This window comes from Cornus florida, unplaced genomic scaffold, assembly GCF_030987335.1.
Source record: "Cornus florida cultivar Cherokee Brave unplaced genomic scaffold, ASM3098733v1 CherokeeBrave_3.0.0_Hap2_Chr09, whole genome shotgun sequence".
NCBI classification, from domain to species: Eukaryota; Viridiplantae; Streptophyta; class Magnoliopsida; order Cornales; family Cornaceae; genus Cornus; species Cornus florida.
Window position 1 is genome coordinate 92293282 of NW_026775579.1, and position 22419 is coordinate 92315700.

Consider the following 22419-nt stretch of genomic DNA (forward strand, 5'->3'; position numbering starts at 1 on the left):
AATTATTGCTATAACATCATATTATATTACACATGATTTGGTTTTTTTTTTTTTTCACATGATATGATAAGTTTTATTTTATGTCAAGTTCATGTGGCTATATACTTTTAACATTTTATTTGTTACAAATTTATTTATTTATAGGTTATTAAAATTTGGAACGACCTGAGAAACTCAAAAAATCAGTGAAACTGTGCAGTATGGTGTGAGTTGAGATACAATGGGTTTCTTAAGACTTGAATTTGGCACAAGCTAATATGTTAGAACCATTGATTTACCGTGGGCTAACCCCTTGGCCCGCCCAACCCGCCCAAGTCCCATCCCTACTTAATATTTATCCATGTCATGATAAAAAGGATCTCATAAAAAGTTTCATGAGGAGACCTCGTACTACCGGTACTCTTTTAAGTCATTTTTATTTTTTATTTTTTATTTTTATATATATTTTTTGAAAAGAAAAACAAGTTATCTATATTTTACTTTCATGGGAACTTGAATTGGACTTTTTTGCCATATTCAGTTTATGTTTATGAAAAACTAGAATGGAAGCTTTTTGTCACGGGCCTAGAGATTCGGCGCAGCGGCACGGCCCGTGCGGCACCAAGGCGTTGCTTCAGCTCGCGCAAGCGCCCTGGTCAGCCACCACGACCTGCCCTCCCAAGGATACATGCTGACTGGTTTCGGCCTGCCATGGCCTCGTCAGGGGAACGGCTCCAGCTCCCGACCAGTTTGTGCAGGGATGGCCAACTCCCTTCTTCATAGTCAAGTCCAAGACTAGCGACAAGCACCTCGAACTGAACCGAGTCGACCTGCCTGAACTCTGAAGAGGTACCATCCTGTGGTCCTGCACGCCCCTTCCCTGGAACCATTCCCAGTCAATGAATGTTCTTAGCCAACCAGCATGCGTATCTTCTATGCTCATGGCGTCGTTAGGAATCGGATCGTGACATTCTCCCCCACCCAAATCCTGCGACGCCCTCGTCGCAGTGCGGCGCTGACTCCGCTGCGTCCAACATTCCAAAGCCTGTCTCCTCCAAGTGGTATGCTCGCCTACCCACCATCGCTTCCTTGTACAACCCCTGGCTGCACTCGCCCAATGATAGGGTTTCGGGCTAAAGGGACGCCCACTTCTTCGGGACGCAACCCCACGTTATGCCGCCTCCGCGACACCCCGAGCAAACAAGCGCCCTCCGGCTGACTTGATACCCGCCCTTCACAACGGTTTGCACGCCTCTTGAACTTGCAAGAACTTTGGTGCGCGCGGCCCTCCGGCCATCCGATGCGCGCGGCCCTCCGGCTTAAAGGACGCGTCTTCATGGGGAGATGGAGGCTCTCCTCCAACAGCATTGATTGCCCACCGACGCTTTTTCAGTGCACCGTCTTCATTCTCAAGACCCCCGGATCGACAAGGGGGCACCCCACCGTGCTTTACCCCTAGTCCTACTCTGATACCATTTGTCACGGGCCTAGAGATTCGGCGCAGCGGCACGGCCCGTGCGGCACCAAGGCGTTGCTTCAGCTCGCGCAAGCGCCCTGGTCAGCCACCACGACCTGCCCTCCCAAGGATACATGCTGACTGGTTTCGGCCTGCCATGGCCTCGTCAGGGGAACGGCTCCAGCTCCCGACCAGTTTGTGCAGGGATGGCCAACTCCCTTCTTCATAGTCAAGTCCAAGACTAGCGACAAGCACCTCGAACTGAACCGAGTCGACCTGCCTGAACTCTGAAGAGGTACCATCCTGTGGTCCTGCACGCCCCTTCCCTGGAACCATTCCCAGTCAATGAATGTTCTTAGCCAACCAGCATGCGTATCTTCTATGCTCATGGCGTCGTTAGGAATCGGATCGTGACATTTTGCTTTAAAAGGTAATTTTGAGTTGTCCAAGAAAAAAATTTACGTGGCTCTCTCTGATTTCGGAACCCAATTCATTAACATTTTACCTTAATCAATCACAAAGTCCAACATCAAAACGCATCTGATAATCACTGTCAGTACTAGGTTATCTACTTTAAAAAAAGAAAAAGATTTTAGAAAACATGCTCAATCTTGATAATCTTTTAAGAATTTCAAATGGTTATTTAGAAGTTCATTTCTCTTCCACATAACTTTTATTGACACTGTTGTTGCATTGTGGTATCAATTTTGCTATGGCATCCTCTGACCTGAGAGTAATCTAAACAATGATAACACTGTAATCTTGAAATTAATGTTTGAATGGGATTTGAATCCCATTTTGAAACGTCTCCTAGCCAATTGAATCTTAGAGAATAACATTCCCATTGTATTGAAAAAAAATTATTTGAAATCAATTACTTAATTTACTTGTGTACTTCGTAAATTCAAGGTGAATAGGTTTACTACAGAACAGTTCTTCGCTCGGCATACAAGAAGTCAATTATAAGATAGCAGACAAAGCAACGAAGGTAGCATCATAGAAGAAGAAGAAGAAGAAGAAGAAGAAGAAGAAGAAGAAAGTATCGCAGACAAATCAATGACTTGAAGGTGACAGAGAGTACAACAGTAATGCCTTACATTCCTCACCATCTCCTTGCCGAAATACTATTAAAATTGCCTCTCAAGTCTCTGAAACGATTCAGGTCAGGTGTGTTTCCGGCTCATAGTCACTTACAATCTGCTTAGCGACCATCCGATCACTGTTAATCTATACACTGCAGACCGCGGATCAGCCATCGGCTTTGTTAAATAGTGATGAAACTCTTATAAGCACGATCTTCGTTCTATACAATACAATTGAGAGAACATATAGGGATCTTGTACTACATGTTAATGCAATTTTTGATGTAGAGGCGTATGCGGACAGCCTTGTATCACCCTGGAAATCTCAGTGAAGATGCAATATCAGGAATAGATGAAGTGTCCAAAAAAATTTTCAATTCTTCTCGACAATTCCATGGAATAAACAATGGTTTGTCATATACAGTAAATAAATATTTATACTTTTATATTAAGATCCATGTTCCTTAAAATTCCTCTCTTGTTTTCTTAACTTAATCTCCTTTTATGCCTTAATAATAAAATTAGTCTAAAGAATAAATAAAAATTAAAAAATAAGGTGCATTGTTTGGACACCGATGTTTTATATTGTCATTCAATTTTGGTTTTAGAACTTCCTAAAAAGTAACATGTTTTGCAAGGAGTTTCTTCTTTATCTTAATAGTCACAGCGCCATTACTAGGGTATCTTTAACAAAAATGGATCTCCTTTGGCATTATGAGGACCAATTCTTTTGCTTCTTGAATAGGCGTTCTATGGCTCGACAGACATACACAGACGAACTAGAAAAGACTTACATTTTTGGCATAAGATGGCTTTTTTGTTGAAAACAGATCACAATCTTCTCAACTCCAGAAAATTATTCCATCTTGAAACTAAAAAGGCAACTTTCTAGGAAAATGGCTCATTGCTGGCTTAAGATTCATAGACTTATCAAGAACTGAACAACATTTCAATGTATCAACTCCGATGCGTCGTGACAAAACTCGTAAACCATAGAAAATCTAAAAGAAATGCTGGTACATATTTTCCAACTCCATCTTTGATAACTCCGTGGAGCATCAATGTTATTCAAAGCCACATTTTCACAGGACATGCCACAAATCATGTTATGCCAATACAGTATTTCTCTGAAGAACTCTTCAAATATTCCAATTCTCTGTTCTCCGACCATGGGTGACTAATTAACAGTCGATGTGCAAGTTCCTCGACTTCAGACTAGTCATAATTTATCGTCTTTCTACCAAAGTAAGAAAAAATCAAAACCAATCTAACAAGTTAGATATGACCCAAAATTGGAGGCATCTAAAAGCCTCCTTCCCATTATCATTCCAGAAGAAAAAGCATCTTCCTACAGTTATCCTAGCTGACTAAGTCCAATTCTCAAGTACCTGAACACCAATTCTTTCATTTGTTGACATTGAAAATACATAGCCATGAATTTAGACAAAAAAAATTCCATTAGATCACCGCCACGGTCCACACTAAATATAAAAGCCTTCTACCTGATTCAATCACAAGACAACATATATCATTCTCACTTTTCTGACAAACCAAACACATTTGAAGGAGAAACTAGAAGGACACCAACCTATCTCATATGAGTTGAGCTTAAAAAGACACAAGGATAAGAATGGATTTTTAAATTCGACAAATTCAGATATCTTAGATTTAGATTATGGCACTTTGCCTTAAAAGCACCAGCAAATTACGCAATAAAGGGTAAAACTAGAATTTCATGGAGGCTGTTTTCATAAATGTACATTTGCCTTAAAAGCACCAGCAAATTACGCAATAAAAGGGTAAAACTAGAATTTCATGGAGGCTGTTTTCATAAATGTACACCTGCATTAAATTTAATGATAAAAATAATAAAAAAAAAAACCTCCTTTCCTTACAAGCGCAGACTACAGATATGAAATAGATAATATCCAAATTACACATGCATAACAAAGTTCTGATTCGAATGTAAATGGGGTCAATGGACGCCAATCACATGGCTGACACCCACCAGAAAACTAGACACTTCAAACCACAGAATTGATCACCGCCGAGATGTCTGACCTTGTTATCAAGTAACAAAGAAAAGAAGAAGCAGAGTATCTGACCTTTATGCAGCTTACATCTCAATTTTGCCAACAAATATTTCTCCTACCCTCTTGCATGATCTCGAAGGCAAGTTTATATCTTTCTAGAGATGCTGTCCCAACCTCAATGTAGTTCCGGGCTTCTTCTCTTAAGCTCCACAGCATCAAAGCCTTGAAATCCTGAGAGCCACCTCCTGATTCGACATCCCGTGGGATACCATACTTCGCATTTTTCGTCCACCGATGTAAAATGTAACGAGATGGAAGTTCCCTTATGTTCATTATCTGGAACACTTTCAGTGCATGTCTACAAAGCACCCCTTCAAATTCAAACATTTTACAACTGCAACTTACATTAAGATTTGATGCATTGAATGCAACGGTATTCCTCTCATCTCCATCCCCACACTTCTGCAACAAATATCTGCTGATGGCACCTTCTACGTTAATTTTCATACCAGCATAACTATAGCATTCTAAAAGCTCTTTCTGGAAAACTTTGAACATTGTCATTGTGTAGAGCGTTCTACATTGTTCTTCTATGGGATCTTTTGTGTGCAAAACTGCTTGCAAGTTGAATGAGTTAAAATCCTCCTTTCTTTCCTCCTCACGGCGTTGCTCAAGAGCTTTTTCATATCGTAAAATAAATTCGTTGAGAGGTGTCTGGGCATTCAAAAATGTTCCAAAAAATGATTTCATGCTTCCATCAACAGGGATGCCCGCAAAGAACATGCCCCTTATATACAATGGAACCCAACTTTTACGCATTCTAAACATTTCCTTTACCCAAAAATTCTCCTTCAAGTCATACCTGTTGACAATCATATTCCACGCAGCATCAAATTCACTGGGTGTTTGGCTCTGATAGATGCAAGTTTCATATTCATATTTGAATTCATTATCCATGGTAAGTAGTGCACCCAAATTCTGCTGTTCTTTTTCTTTAAATTGCCATGCTGAAAATCGATGATGTGTCCCAGGAAAAACCCGTGCAATCGACTGTTGGATGGCCTTGTCTTGATCTGCTATTATTGACAGAGGACAGCGCCCAGACATTGCCCTAAGCCATGTTTGAAACACCCAAGTAAAAGACTCCTCATGTTCATCAGCAATTAAAGCACACCCAAGAAGTACTGGTTGCCTGTGATGATTAACCCCAATGAATGAAGCAAATGGCACCAAATAAGTACAACTCCTGTAGGATGTATCAAAAACTACAGCATCCCCAAACTGACTGCATGCAAATCTAGATTGGCTATCCGCCCAGAAAATACTCATGCATTTGCCATCATCCACTTCCACAGCATAAAAGAATCCAGTATCTTCTGCTTGCCGTGACTGAAAATACTCGAGAAACATATGATACCAATCACTTCCAATGTTACTTTCTCGACCTCTTTTGACAAGGCCGAGGCCATAATTTGTTTCAAGTAAATCCACATTTTCCAGCCCACTATTTACTTCCTCTCTAAATCCCTTAAACGCGGCAATTGTACCAGCATCCATTGGAGACTCCAGATCGTGATTGTGTTCTTTTTGGTGCCGGTCAACTACCCACTTTCCTGATTTTTGTCTCTGTATCCTCATGAATGCTCCACAACCGACTCTGGAAGGGTGCTGATGTCCTTCCTTCGAGCACACAAATCTTCGAGATGTAATCGACCCATCATGTTTTGAACGAAACAACTGACCAATCCGAATTTTGAAGCCTGTTTTAGCTGCATAAGCATAGTAAAATTTGTATGCTTCATTAGCAGAATTGAATTCGAGACCTTTGTACGGCTCAACTTTGGCTTCTCCTTCCAGTTCTTCCCTTTTGAGGCGTTTAACATCAATTATGCCCGATGCAGATGGGCGTCCATCCTCTTCTTCAACTGATCCGATTCCTGTCCTAGAGGACACAACAGTTGATGACCTTGGAGCTGGAAAGGCTTTCCTTTGTATTTGGGGTGGAACTTCCCCAGAAAGTCCAAGCTCATGATTGTGTTCTTTCTTAATATTGGCCAGAAGCCACTTCCCAGAATCAAGTCTTTGTACCCTTATAAATGCAGGGCAACCTGTTCTCATATTGGTCTGAAAACCCTCCTTTGAACACACAAATCTTCGAGAAATAACCGATCCGTCTACCCTGGATCTGTACAGTTGGCCAATCCTAATTTTGAAACCCACTTGTGTCGCATATAAATTATAAAACTCCTGTGCATCCTCTGCTGAATCGAACTCTAAACCCGCATGCGGTTCAATCTTTGACTCTCCTTCATCCTCTCTGTGGCCATTATTTTTTAAAACCACTGCACCAGCTAGTTTTGCTCTTACAGTCATAGCGTTCCCAATCTCTTCTCTATTCATATCAGTATCTGAGCATGCAAATGCCATAGCAAATATTGGGGTCAAAAAGATAGAAGAAAAACACACATCAGATACAATAAATCTCTTAGAATTATTATTATATAAGATTCTTCCCTACCTTTATTATTATCTCTACTAAGCAATATAAATACAGTTATAAATATCAATAAAGCACAAAAATAAGAGAAGCATCAATAAATTACATAATTTGAAAACCCCAATTAATAGAACACAAATAGATGAGAGTATTAACAGTGCATCAGGGATAGAGTGTGACTGTACACAGAGACAGAGAGGGAGGAGGGGGGTGATGAGAGGGGACAATAAATTTATGAGTAGGATGGATGGCCATTCAAAGGAGAATCAAGTTAAACCAAACTCGCAAAAAGCATTATGCACATTCAACTTTGCAAAGGGAAAACACAATTTCAGGGACATTATCCAAGAATGAAAGTGAGCGTCCTCACTATTAACAAGAAAAGAAAAGAAAAAACAGAGCAAAAAAAAAATTGACATAGAGACAGAAGAAGTAGATGAAGAGAGAGAAGTAGACAAGAAGCGAGAGAAAGCGTAAAAGAAAAAAAGGAGAAAAAACACAGCCCAAAAAAAAAAAAAAAGACAGAGAGAGAAGAGAACTAGACGAAGAGAGAGATGTAAACAAAGATAAGAAGAGAGGATTAGAGGAGGAGAAGAAGAAGAAGAAAGAACTGACGTGGCTTCGTCGTTCATCTCTACAACTAGGGCTTCGTTGTTCATCTCTGTAACTAGGGCTTCGTCGTCCATCTCACGGTCTCACTCTTTCTCTATTTGGTTGACACTTTGACTCTTGGACTTTTGTTTATTCTTTTGAATAAAAGTTTCTTCTCTCGTACGCTTGAGCTTTCTTATTTGTTTATTAAGTTGCCAAAAGTACCCTTTTGGCTTAAAAAAAAAAAAGAATAATCATAATTATAAAAAAAAAATTCAGTGAGGCGAGGCGCGCGCCTAGGAAACATCAGTGACGAGCCTAGGTGCGCGCCTAGTAAACATCAGTGACGAGCCTAGGTGCGCCTTTAAGAACACCCCCCCCCCCCCCCCCCCCAACGAAGAAAAAGAACAAAAATTTGTAGTACTGGGAGTTTTGTTAAACAAATGTAAGAAAACAGGTTATACTGTTGATACTTCTCATATCATTGAATGGCTTAGTACAGAGAATGAAAGTGCTGAGGTTGCTATCAAATTGACGGCATTGCAGCCAAAAAGGAGTTCATGGCACTCCACATTTTTCTATGCAGTTTCTCTTTATTGCATTTAGATAATCTACTATAGTGGGTCCTCAGTATACATAAGTGGAATAACTTTAAAGAATGGACTCCACATGGTTTATATAACGATGATTTGACCAAATATCCAATTTATTGTAAACACGCCCGGAACCATCTGGTAAAAACTCACCCGTCCGATGAAGTTTAAGGAAACAGTTGTGCTAGTGTAATTTTAACTGCTGATGCATTATGCATATAATCTTCTTGGTAAATATTTTGAAAATTGCCAAAATAATTTGATCAAAGATCAAATGGCATAAATAACAAACTGAGCAGGGGCTTAATGCATAAATCGTAACAGGTGGAGAAGATAATAATTCTATCAAAATAACCAGGGTCCATGAAAGTTTGTCAAATTTATGATTCTATGAAAATTCAACAATGATCATACAAACTCTTGATTCATAGTATCAATTCCATAATCTGAAGTCAGGGTACTCTTCTTTTTGCAGGGGCAATAGTGTACTTGATACAAGATATAGGAGTATGACGAAGTCTCACTTGTATCAAATAATTTACCTATTCGAAAATAAATAAATAAAGGTGTGGGAAGAAGTCTAATAGGTCATTTTGGGGTCCATTAAAGAAGGCCTATTAACTTTACTGGGTCTATTTTAAAGAGTTGTTAGATTCAAGATAGGAAAGAGATTTTATATACACTGAATACTGGTCTTTCTCCACAAGGATCTATTTTGAAGGCTTCATCCAAAGCTTCTTGTGTTTGCTTTCATGGTATTCATGGGATTACAAAGACATAATGAGGGTGCAATAACTGTAAGAGTTGGGTTTGTATAGTTATATAGATTATAGCAATCTCATAGGCACATTGCGACAAAAACCTCTTATAATGGAAGTTAGCTAGAAGCTCGCCCAATATAATAGAATCATCAAAACTTTAACAAAACTAATGATTAATAATTTATTAAAAGTGAGTGGCAACTATAAGAAACTTGCATACTACTATGAAAAGGGCCAGAAAGTTGCTATAAGATGTGGTTCAATAAGTGGAGTTATCAAACTTCCACAGATACCAAGTTGGGATTCTAGAAAGATTCAAGTGAGGGAGTTAATAATTCTATAAATTCAACAAGCAGTAAAATTTCATAACACCCATAAACTTCACAAGTGCCAGTATACCAGTAAGCTTAAATGGAATATTATTAAGTCTAAGTTAGTAATGAGAAATTTACAAAATAGAGAAAAAAAAACTCCGTTAAGGTGTTTTTCGATTTGTTGATATCCCAACCTTTCATGTTCTTAAGTTTGGATGCATCCAAAAGTTTTTCTTTCATTTTATGAAATAAGAATTTTCCGTAACCTTCCTATAGCATTCAACCACACCTAGATTTAACTTTTTAATGCTTGTTTGGATCTTATCCTACACCTAGCATCAAGTATTCTCAATTTATTGATCGCAATCTTTAGGTATTAACTTTGCCAACCAATGAACAATTAACCCCTGAATAATAAATTAATCCCCAAAAGGTAAATCCACATGTGAAGCCATTACATCCGCTATATTTTCATATGAATTCAAAAAATATACATTAATTTACGTCCACCATCTGATATTGTCAGCTAATTTTATCTTCTTTACATTCTTGATCTAAACCAACCAGCCAATAGAATTAAGTGGACTCTTCTATTCGTTGTACCATGGCAGGGTTATATATTGTCATCACTCCTTAAGACCATTGCACATACTGTTTTTCCTCTTACTATCACAAATTACCTCCATTTCGCTATAAAATAATATCAGCACCTGCACTATGGACATAAGATGACAACTGCACAGGAGGAGGGTAAAAAGGAAAGAAACCCAAAATTATAAGAATTGCAGCCAACATCAGAAATAACTCTTCTTCTTTTTTTTTGCGTGTGTGCGCGTGTGAGAGAGAGAGAGCGGCTACAGGTGCAGAAAATAGATCAGAAGGAATGAGTTTATGAGCTCGAATGGGATGACATTAAACCAAATATAGTTTAGGAGGAGAACATTTCAATCAGGTAAAAGAAAAAAACATTGATATATGATCACGCCGAAGAACTATATATAACAGAGGCATACATATACAGATAGAAACCATCAATCAGAAATTACAAACGATGTATAATCAAAACCACAGGTCGTTCCAAATCCCACCATTTCAGAAAAAGGGTATTAGGGTTTTACCTTCGCATATCGGTGAAGAATCTCGATTAGGGTTTTGGTGCCCTGATTGAAGAGAAGACGGAAACGGGACTGTTCAAGCTGAAGTTGATCCGTTTGAGCCAATTGTGGGGTCAGAAATCACGGGCATTGTGGCCGAAAATTGGCTCATTTTCAAGGAACAATTTTTTTGGCGGGTATGGCAGGTTCAGCATATTCTTTCTGTGTGATCCGATTGATCTTCGAAAGAAATCCAAATCGAAATCGAAATGAAGTGGTCTGATCAGATTGTGTGATTCTTCGATGCAATTACAGACACCTAACGTCGTCTCTCTCTCTCTCTTCTCAGAAGTGAGTCGCTATCGAGTACGTGAGTCTCGCTTCGCTTCGCTTGGGTTCCTAGGTGGATTCTCTCTCTTCTTCTTCTTCGCCTTCTCTCGCTTCTTACTAGCTAGGGTCCGTACCCATTTATTTAGATGGACCCCACTTACTCAATTTTGTTATTTACTTTTTTATTGCCATTTGATGGAATTGGACACTTACCCTTTTGTTTTTTTTATTCTTTTTTCTTTTTTCTTTTTTCTTTTTTATCCATTGTTAGGTAACCTTACCTGTTACATGTAAACATGGGTGGTACTAGCATTGATGGTGCAAGATTAATTGTTCGCACCATAAAAGAAATTTTTCATTAATATGTATGCAGCGCGAATAATTAATTTACCCATTAATTAACTTGAACTCTCAGATAATGTGCGAATTCACAATAAATACTACAAATTATTTGTATTATTTAAACTGGGCTTCACTTTGAATGAAAATTGAATTAACAATTTAAAGGAAAGTATCTCTAAAGTCATGATTATAAAATTAGAATTCAAAAATAAGAGTTAACATAACAGAAAATTTAAAATAAATTATCATTTAACTTGTCCAACAAAGATACCATTAAAAAAAAACTTGCTTTCGTAATATATGTCTAAGAACTTAAATAGTGTAGGAATTGGTTAAAAAATTATAAATAATAATTTAATTAAATTAACCTTAGAAACGAGTGACATAAGTTGCAATTCAGCATTGGATTGGACATATTCAATTTTCTTGGAGACAAATTTTACTGTCAGCTTTGTCAACCGCTTCAACAATTTTGATTACATCTTATTCTAGAAACTATGCAACTTTCTTTTTTTTATATTTAATTTTTTTTTTTAATTATACTCATATCACCTTTCTAACCTACAGGTTTTATTCTCACTTTATCTAGATATGACTTTCACTTTTTGTTTTATGCACTTCATGAAAAGATTCAACCAATTAAATCCAAATTAATGAAATTGTGATACTGATATTGTACATGACTCCAAAAGATGTTTTATTAGATTATCACAGTTATATTTAATTTTGAATGTAGCAAGGGGATTGATTCATAGTTCACCCATTTCTCTTTACTTAAAACTAATTATTGACCCCTCTAACATGAAATAGAAAGAAGATCATTTTGAGTAAACTTATGGGTGATGTGTTGTAGTAGTATTGATAGCTGCTTGGCCAACAACTTAATTTGACGGGATACATTTTATAAGTTCTCATTAAGTTCGATTTGTTTATGAATAGCTTAATATGTTTTATTTTGATTTTACAAATATAATAAATTTTGATTAAAAAAATTTCAAATGTTATAAGACTCATAAATCTAGATTCTTTGTTAGTTAGGAACAAAATTATTGTCGTACCAATGTCAAACCAGCTTCATTTTGCTTTTGTTTTTGTTTTTTTTTTTGCCCTTTTTCTGATCATACAAACTTTAGTTAGGGGAAGAAAATAAACAACTTTCCTTATGGTCTACAGACTTTTAATGACCATATTTGATTTTTTTTGTCAGCAGAGATCCACTAGTTTGGGCCCAAAATAGTGGATATCTAATGGCATGTTCCCTTTGTCAACAATTAATCAATCAAACATGCCGTAACAAAAAAATTAATTTCACATTAACTTTCAGATGCAAAGGAAAACAAATTTGAAGCACTGAAAACCTATGATGTAAATAATTATAGGAAGATGTTACTGAGCAAGCTTTTTTTATGAGACTTTTTCTAACATTGCCCTCAAGTAGATCATGTCACTCTCTTTAAATAACATATTTATAGTCTTTTTAACACATATCTAAACCATTTAATCTGAATATATTTTCAATTAATATTACTTCAACGATCTCAAAATTTGTTCTTCTCTAATCCTATCATTTTTTCTTTTCTCTTTTTTTTTTAGTCTACATGCATCGTTAGTATTTTCACCACACTTGGTTTATGGGCATGTTGTTTCTTAACTGCCAACATTGTCTCTAGTAAAATACCTTCTGGAATCAATCAACTTCAACCAAATTTAGAATAGCTGCTTTGCCCTTCAGGAAAAGACCATAATGTCCATTCATCCCAAAGTCACACTGACTGGATCCTAGGTTCAAATATGTAAAAAGTATGAGGCAGATATATTGTTGGAACTTCCTTTTTATGGGGTTTGGGCTTGTTAGTCTTATTTGGGCTTCTTTTTATGAGTTTAGGCTTGTTAGTCTAATTTGGGCTTCCCTTTTTATGGGCTCCTTCCTATTTTGGGGTATCCAGTGTTATGTTAGCCTATGGGCCCTTTACTTATCCAAAAAAAAAAAAAAAATTGTTTGCCTTTGGGCTTGGAGGCCATTTTGTTGTACGCCTGGGGCTCTATAACCGAGCCAAACGGTTAGTTATAGTCTGATTTTTGTGCCCTAGAGAGAGAGACAGCGCTGAGTTTGTTTGGTGCACTGTGTATCGGATTAATCAGAGTTGTGCGTGATATGTATTTGTTGGTGTGTGTACATTATGCACGACTCTGATTAACCTGATGCACCGGGCACACCAAAATCTCACTCCTTAACTAGGTATTATATATGATTCGAATTAGTACTGCAATTGGAAACATTGGACCACCAGGTGTCATGAGGTCTAGAAGCTCTAATTTTAGGAACAATTTAGCACAACACAGATAGAGTCCCAGCGCTGGCATCTGTTCTGATTGCCTAGCTAGCTTGCATGATTCCTCTCTCTTCTCACTTTCTCTCTCTAAACAACACTAGTCCTTGTGACTTTGAAAGATGAGCTGCAGTCAACACTAGTCCTTGTGATCGACTTCGAAAGATATGCTGCAGAGCCTACTTTAAGTTTCACTGTTTCAATTGTAGGGACTCAGAGAAATTATTGTATGGTCACGTCACAGTATCAATCAATAGTTGACACGAAAATGAAAATCTCTAAAACAAAAAAATTTGTTTCTGGTCTCCAAAAATCTGTGTTTATATTAGACATGTCACTATCTAATTTGCAATTCGAAAATCAGTTTAAACGACCCATTAAGTGCATCTAAATTTTCCTTAGACTTCACAATGTAGTGTGTTTGGAGCAATTGATAAATAATGAGAAGGTGGGTAAGCATATATGTTGAGAGAGAGAGAGACTGAGGGACGGATAGAGAGATTTAATAGGCATTTAATTCGAATCATACGAATTGGGAAACATTGGACCACTCTAACGTATGAACTCTACAGGCTCTAATTTTAGGAACAATTTAGCCCTAACACAGTTGTATTGAATTTTTATCAGAGTTTCAGGCCCAACACCACAACAAATGAGTTGCAAAGCAAAACCCCTCTCAAAAGCCTGCTCTCCCTCCAAAAATCTCTCTCTCTATATATATATATGTATGTAACTATATCTAACTACATATTTGATAAATATGATTTGATTCAAAATACTCTCAATTAACTGGAGTTAAAAAGAAATTACATAAAGCTTCACCACCTTTCCGAAGGCTCTCTTGAAATGAAATACTATGTACACTACAGTGTGTATGTACGTTGATATAGTACTAAGAAGGCTGGGGGCCGGGGTTTTCTATCGATTTACAAGTTATGAACTTATGATGCTATGTGTGTATGAACTAGTACTATATACGTATGAGGCCATGCAAAATATGAATGAATTTTACCACTACTATGATTCTGTCGATCTCTCTGTCAACAACTTACTATACGTACGTATATTGAATGCTCATCTTTAGTGTGTAAGCCAAGTATTATTCATATTTGCTTTTGAAATTTGCTAATTACTAAATGACACTTTAGGGCAATTCTAATGATACAACAATGAGAATAATTTCCCTGTACCAAATGACCCTTTAGGTTTTTTTATAATTTTAGTGGGGTAATTTTAAAATTTTATCAGTATAAATGCAAAGAAACATAAATTTAAAAATATATATAAAATACAATAACAAACAATTTTAGTGGGGACGAATGAAAGAATGGGTTAATTAACCACTCTCGTACTCCACTCGATTCTAATTTATTCACTATTGATTAATTTTATTATTATTGGCTTCTGTCCAAGTAGCCAGTTATATCTAAACCGACCGAGGAGACCCAAGTCTTATAAACATGTCAATTTGAACCCATCCATTTTTTCTCGTATCTAATTAATTTTTGTTTTTTATTTTTCTACTTTCACAAACTGCTCTTTGTGATATTTGAACTAGCTAGTCACTTATTTTTAAAAGGGCGAGAGTTATACCATTATATAAATGACCCCATTGATAAATTTTATTTGTTACTCAAAAAATTATTAGTTTGAATAATAAATACAGAGTAATTGTAGAAACTATAATAGTTTTTAGGATAGTACTATAATTCTTGATTTGTTGTGAAACTAAATTGATATCATGAGGATGATATTATAATTTTAGGTTCTTAAAGACCAGGTTTGTCACAATTTTGATTATTTTATTATAAATTGTTACTTTAATTTTATAGTTAACAGATGACTGTTAATTTTATTATTGTATTGCCCAATCTCTGATCAACTATATATATATATATATATACACACAATAAAATTTTGTAACCACTTTGAAACAGCTACATAATTAAACAATGCCCCTCTGGCGCCGTGGTGCTTATATAAGGTATCACCAAAAGTATTTTCTACAGATATATCAGTGTCTGTAGGTAGGAAGAGTGGGTTATTTAGCTTACTAGATACTAATAATAATAATATTACTTTTCATGTCATTTTGAATTGGGTGCGCATTCATGCTATTTATGTTGTTAATTTTTTATTTTTGGGAGTTACTATTGGCTTTACAAAATATTGTACGCAGCAACTCCACTTTTATTTACTCATAAATTAAATGACAAAAGTTATCATCTAACTATCCTAAGGTCTCCTCTTTGGTTTCTACAACTCTACCAAAAACGAAAAAAAAAAAAAAAACAAAAACAAATATAGAGTGAAGTCATCAATATATTTGCATTAATGTGAGAGCCTTTAGATGGTTAAAAACAATATGATATTTAACTTTTTGGTTGCATAATATGTTTTGATTGGCTGAGATCAGATGGTTTTGAACCATTTAATAAATTTTCAATCAAATACATCTATTTGAATCTCTCATTACGCTACTAATTTATCATTTCTTTATTATATATATATATATGATAATTGGCTTATAAATAAAAACGTTGGTATTTTATGGGTAAAAAAAAAAGGGTCCAAAGCTAACAGTTGTCAAAATTAAATGAGATATGGACAATTCACATTTTAACATTTACTATCGTATATTAAAATTATAATCAGAATTTTTTCTAATTTGCATAAAGCATTAAAGATTCAGATAAGTGAATAATTTATCATTTACACTCTACAAAATTCAAGTCACTAAGGATGGTTTAGATTTTAGGCCATTTCTGACCACCGAGTATAACTAGGGCAATCTTGAAGAAGTGTGTGATTAAATTTACTCATATATATATGTATGATAATAATATGATTTGATCCAAAATCAAAATTATGTTTCTTCATTAGCAGAAAAAAAAAAATAAAAAAAAAAATAACCTAGGAGTTATTACATGAATTAATGCAAATATATAGTATCTTGGAGTATTTTATTTTTGGCTGTCCGGGTCCGTTACAAGTAAAATAATTAGAGTAAGTATGTTAATGGACCATTTATACATATAGATAACGTGAACCAAAAAAAAAAAAAATATATATATATATATATATATATATAGATAACATATACTATAAATACACCCCACTGTAGCAATTAAAATACTCTGCCCCAGCTGAGCAGAAATCAACCGGCCGGTTCGTCTTCTGTACGGCTAGCAATCCAAGCATGGTGGTTCTCTCACTCTTCCGATATTTATCCCGTTTCGAAGTTTCAGAAACCCTAGTTTCACTACCGCTTTCAGATCTCTCTCTTTCAGAAACCCTAGTTTCACCACCCCTTTCAAATCAGGTGTGAAGCAGCAGCAGCATGGGCATTATTAATCGGGAGCGGCTTTCTCGTTTCACAAGACGGTCTCGCTCGCCGGAATTCTCAATCATTATTACAATGTCTACGCAGCGCAGAGGCTCCGAATTCACTGCTATGAGCAGGTGCGGGAAACCCGCACTCAAGTGATGGGCATCGAAAAGCTGGGGCAGGAAACGTATGAGCTGGTGCGTAATATGCACACTATATCGATGGGAGGAGAGCTCGACCAAGCCATGAAAGAGCCAGGCCTGATCTCGGTGCCTGAAAAATGAGACTGAGGAGCTATATATAGGATGAATCCATCGCCTTTCTCAAGCCGTTTTTTGAAATGAAATACTACTAATAGACTACAGTTGAAATGAAAAATACTAAGAAGGCTAGGTGGATTTTAATTACTATGCATTTACTACAAATTATGCCAATGTATGAATGAAACAATGAAAATATGAATGAATATTACCACTACTATTATTCAGTGACTGCTCTGTTTTGTCTATCTCTCTTTTCAACTATATAAATATATGAGTGTATGTGTGTGTGTGTGTTGAATGTTTTATATGTGTTGAAAAATGGTAACCAAATGACACTTTAGGGTTTTTGGTTTTGCTTCAGTGTAACTAACATTGGCTTAAATGGAGTAGTCTTCAGATGGTTGCTTGTGAGTTTAATGGAATGTTAAGTTTGCCAATGAAAATGTTAAGTTTAATGGAAGAAGACGGTGACTGCCATGGATGTGGTGGTTGATTTTTGGGGTTTGTATTTGCTTGGTTTAATTGTCACAGCTTTGTTAATGATTGAAGGATCTTGCTATAATAGAAACACATTTCTCGGTTCTGCTTGGATCTCTCTGTGTATGTGTGTGTGCAGCGTTTATTTTCTGTTGTTTCAGTTTCTCAATTCAACATGTACACTACTAGAAATAATAAAGTGATGAGAGTTCTCTACGTTTTACTTGGGTGGATCTGTTTTGAATGCTGAACATCTTTGAGATGGGATTATCTGTTTTGTACAAAGCGCAAATGTAAGTTGTAAGGTGATTGTAATTATTTTAGTTTACATAAAACTAAAGTGCTCTTTTTTGATGTTGAAATTTGATTTTTCATTTAGATCATCTGACTACAACATAAAATGGATTTGGTGCAACTACCGGGTGGTTGTTGTTAATGGTGGTGGTCTTCAAATGTCATACTGAAGACAATAATCAGATGAGATTCATTTCCTTGGGCATAACCATCACAGGATACCAGTCATTGAAAGATTTCATTTCTGTACACATGTATGTGTATGGACTATGGGGTATATATCTACGTTTCGCATATGATTTATGCTGATGTATATTGAATATATGCTGTGATTTATGTTTTGATATGAAGCTTTGAATTGCCTTAGTCTGTGGTCGATGTGAAATGTAAATCTGTTACTCCTATTTATTTATTTATTTTTATTTTTACATTTGGTAACCAACTGGTCTTGCATTTGACTTTAAGGTAATTTTGGTGTCCAATGACTAGTAGAATTGATAAATTCTGTTGTAAGCCTGGAACACTACTAATTTAATGCTCAACATTTTTGAATTCCTTATTTTGTCTGAGTTTCCTTTTTCTCCATTCCTCCTATAGGGGCATGACATTCTCATGAATCATTGCTACCATATATGCTCAATGGTGCTGCAGTAATGGATGGAGCTTTACTTCTAGTAGCTGAGAGCTGCCCCCAACCTCAAACTGATGAGCAACTTATTGCTGTTGAAATTATAGGAAAACATATAGGTATCCTTCAGCTAATTGGAAGGTATACTTCATTTGTTTTTTCTTCACAAGTTTTCTTCTAATTGTGTTGTTGCCTTATTTTCTTTGTGGGTGTTGCCTGTATATGTGCTACTAGTTGTTTTCTTTCTTAGTTGCCTTGTTCCATGCCTAAAAGAGTAATGTGCCACCTAATGCATTGGTTTTGAAGGTGGTTAAGGACTTTGACAGAAAGTTGTAATAACTAATTTGTATGAAATTTGAAAATTGAATCAATTTGAATTTTATGGTGCAAATTATCTTAAATTTCTATTTTTTTTAAAATAATAATAATAAAATGAAAACCTAAAATGAAAATCATTTTACAGATAATTCAAAATTTTTAAGGGGCATTTTCGTTATTATAACATTATTCTAATGGCTAAGGGGGTCTGTTGCAACAATTGGATACTACAGAGGGTTTAACTTCAAATTTTTTTTGGAGGGGTATTGTGCCAAAAAATTGAAAATGGATGGGTTTTTTTATTTTATTTTTATGCAATTTGCCTTTAAACAAAGTAAAATTATGATGATAATGTCACTGTGAACCGGTAATCTTGGGGAAATCAGTGTATCAGTGACCTCTCCCTCTAAATCCATTCAGTTGCAGAATTGTGTGATTGCTAATTTTCCCTGTACACTGTAAGCCCATTGAATTTATTTCTTTTAATTGTTGAAATGAACTTGCCCTAATTGTTCTCTTCATATCCAAAATGAAGTTTTTGGATTGGTATTTGAAGATAGGACTTGTGTCGGCAATGATTGGGGGTTCGATGTAGTTTTTCATGATCAAAACCGGCTTCTGTGTGATAACCCTTCTTCTTATACTCTTTTTCTCTACATAACAACCAACTATTCTCCATTTTGTTTTATATGTGTGTACAAATAAATATGTTCTAATTATGAGTTTTTCATCCTTTGTTTTATATCTTTTATATGCAGAAGTAGAAGCTATGAGTACGGCTCCTTCTTAACCATTTTTCTGGGTATTGTCCTCCTTGATTCTCTGCTCTTTTCTTCTTCTTTGTTGGCCTAATAGCTGGTCGGGTGCACTTCTTGAGCAGTTGTCAAGCCAAGGAAAGCAAGTGCAAGTTCCAATTTCTCCTTAAAGTTCATTATGAATTGCATGCCAATTTTTATCCTATAAAATGCTTGCAAAAAAATTACTATAGTATTATATCTTCATGTCAATTCATAAGTGAAATAGAGCTAAATTTGTCAATTATTGTTAACATGTGTTACTCACATTCAATACTTGGAATGTTATTCATTCCGATTTTCTTTTGAAAAGTTTCCCTTCCTTTGATGGGTGGCAGTCATTGAGTTTGTGTTAGGAATGAGCTGAGATGATAGTAACATGAAAAACTCAAACTTGCCTCGATTTCGGATTTTATTAAATTTTAGAGGAATACTGTAAAAGGTGAATTTATTTATTTATTTATTTATTTTCAATGGCAAGAAACACACACACCCATTTTTTTCTTTTGGAGACTCGAACCCTCACCATCCACTTGGAGATATGATCTGCATCTCTATGTGCTTTTGAGTCTCACTCAGACCAGGTGGTTGATATTGAGTCTCAAAGTGTAGACTCATCCCTTTTTGCTATTTGGAGTTCATGTTGTAGTATATTTCAATCATCCAAATGCACAATTGCATTCATATTGAGTCAATACTGAATTAAAGTTAATATATATATATATAACCAATATGACTTCATATGTGCTTATAATTTTAGAAGAGGAACTGCTCTTAGAGAAGCGAGAAGTGAACCAAAAAGCTTAACCCTTTTTGTTGAACTTAACAAACCTTCACACACACCCTAATTACTTGATGTTTGCTTTATATAGCACTTCTTGCAATTTAGCTCTATGTAGGCCAATGTCATCCATTAAATTATTCGCCATCATAAATTCATAACCAATATTCTCATCCTTAGCTCATATTAATATAGTCATTTTTTCTGTTGCAAATGAAAAAATCAAATTATATCAGTGACATTTTTCATCTTATCCTCGGTGTTGCAAGTATCTTCACATGAATGCATTTGTTTCTTGTGCAGTTGTGCCATCTTTTCTTCTATTGCTACTTATCCATCACAACTCCCCTATTCATGCGTATTATTTTCTTTGAACATGCCACAACTTTAGAGCACAAATTCTTTAATATGTCTTATATTTTGATACGGCAAATGACAAATAACTGTTTTGGAGTCGGAGAAGAGAACTTGGGAGAGTTCCCCCGAACCTCAGCCTATTAGAGAGGTTCTCGATCCTTGGAGAAATCAGGATGCGAATGCAAGAGAAAATCCTTAGATTTTCCGATTTGGATGTTAGGTCAGCATGAGATTCTTTTCTTGGGAATGTTTAAGATTAATTGCATCACAACATGGCACATTTGCTTGTTAAAACTGACGACACTAGGAAGAAACAAATCCTTAGCTGCAGCTTGGGCATTCATTGGGAACAGCTTTCGGATTTCACAATGGCGGCCATAGTTGCCGGAATATTCAAGCATTAGTACGATGTCTACACAGCGCATAGGCTCTGTGTTCATGGGTATGAGCTGGTGCAGGAAATGCACACAGTGGGAGAGCTCGAGCAAACCATGGAAGAGGCCCCTCTGCGATTGGTGTCCGGATATGAGACTGAAGATGCTGGAAATGAGTCTCAAGAAGCTTGGTCGTACTAGTGGGGTAACACTGATTGTTTCACTTTATATATATATATATATATATATATATATATGTATGATTTTAGTTTTTGCAAAACTAGTTCATAATTGCTTTACATGTCTTGGAATCACTTTGGCAAGGAAGCTACCTATCATCTGATGCAGTTTGATAAAATCTGGTTTCACAGGATATATAGAAATTAATTTTGAAGTAATTACAAGAAAGTTTTAACAAATTATTATTGTTACTTGTATATATAGTGAACAGATGACTGCTAATTGTACTGTTGTCTTGCCTAATGTCACGATCCGATTCCTAACGACGCCATGAGCATAGAAGATACGCATGCTAGTTGGCTAAGAACATTCATTGACTGGGAATGGTTCCAGGGAAGGGGCGTGCAGGACCACAGGATGGTACCTCTTCAGAGTTCAGGCAGGTCGACTCGGTTCAGTTCGAGGTGCTTGTCGCTAGTCTTGGACTTGACTATGAAGAAGGGAGTTGGCCATCCCTGCACAAACTGGTCGGGAGCTGGAGCCGTTCCCCTGACGAGGCCATGGCAGGCCGAAACCAGTCGGCATGTATCCTTGGGAGGGCAGGTCGTGGTGGCTGACCAGGGCGCTTGCGCGAGCTGAAGCAACGCCTTGGTGCTGCACGGGCCGTGCCGCTGCGCCAAATCTCTAGGCCCGTGACAAATGGTATCAGAGCAGGACTTGGGGAAAAGCACAGAGGTGTGCCCTCTTGTCGATCCGGGGGTCTTGAGAATGAAGACGGTGCACTGAAAAAGCGTCGGTGGGCAATCAATGCTGTTGGAGGAGAGCCTCCATCTCCCCATGAAGACGCGTCCTTTAAGCCGGAGGGCCGCGCGCATCGGATGGCCGGAGGGCCGCGCGCACCAAAGTTCTTGCAAGTTCAAGAGGCGTGCAAACCGTTGCGAAGGGCGGGTATCAAGTCAGCCGGAGGGCGCTTGTTTGCTCGGGGTGTCGCGGAGGCGGCATAACGTGGGGTTGCGTCCCGAAGAAGTGGGCGTCCCTTTAGCCCGAAACCCTATCATTGGGCGAGTGCAGCCAGGGGTTGTACAAGGAAGCGATGGTGGGCAGGCGAGCATACCACTTGGAGGAGACAGGCTTTGGAATATTGGACGCAGCGGAGTCAGCGCCGCACTGCGACGAGGGCGTCGTAGGATTTGGGTGGGGGAGAATGTCACGATCCGATTCCT

General features: G+C 36.9%; 1 protein-coding gene across 1 annotated transcript; it reads right to left on the reverse strand.

Moving 5' to 3' along the window:
- Positions 1-4301: 4301 nt before the first annotated feature.
- On the reverse strand, positions 4302-10845 carry LOC132275202 (protein FAR1-RELATED SEQUENCE 7-like). The gene is made up of 2 exons (XM_059776620.1): positions 10425-10845; positions 4302-6958 (listed from the first exon to the last, which is right to left on the reverse strand). The coding sequence occupies exon 2, from the start codon at positions 6948-6950 to the stop codon at positions 4641-4643; it is 2310 nt and encodes a 769-aa protein (XP_059632603.1). The 5' UTR covers positions 6951-6958; positions 10425-10845; the 3' UTR covers positions 4302-4640.
- Positions 10846-22419: the final 11574 nt, after the last annotated feature.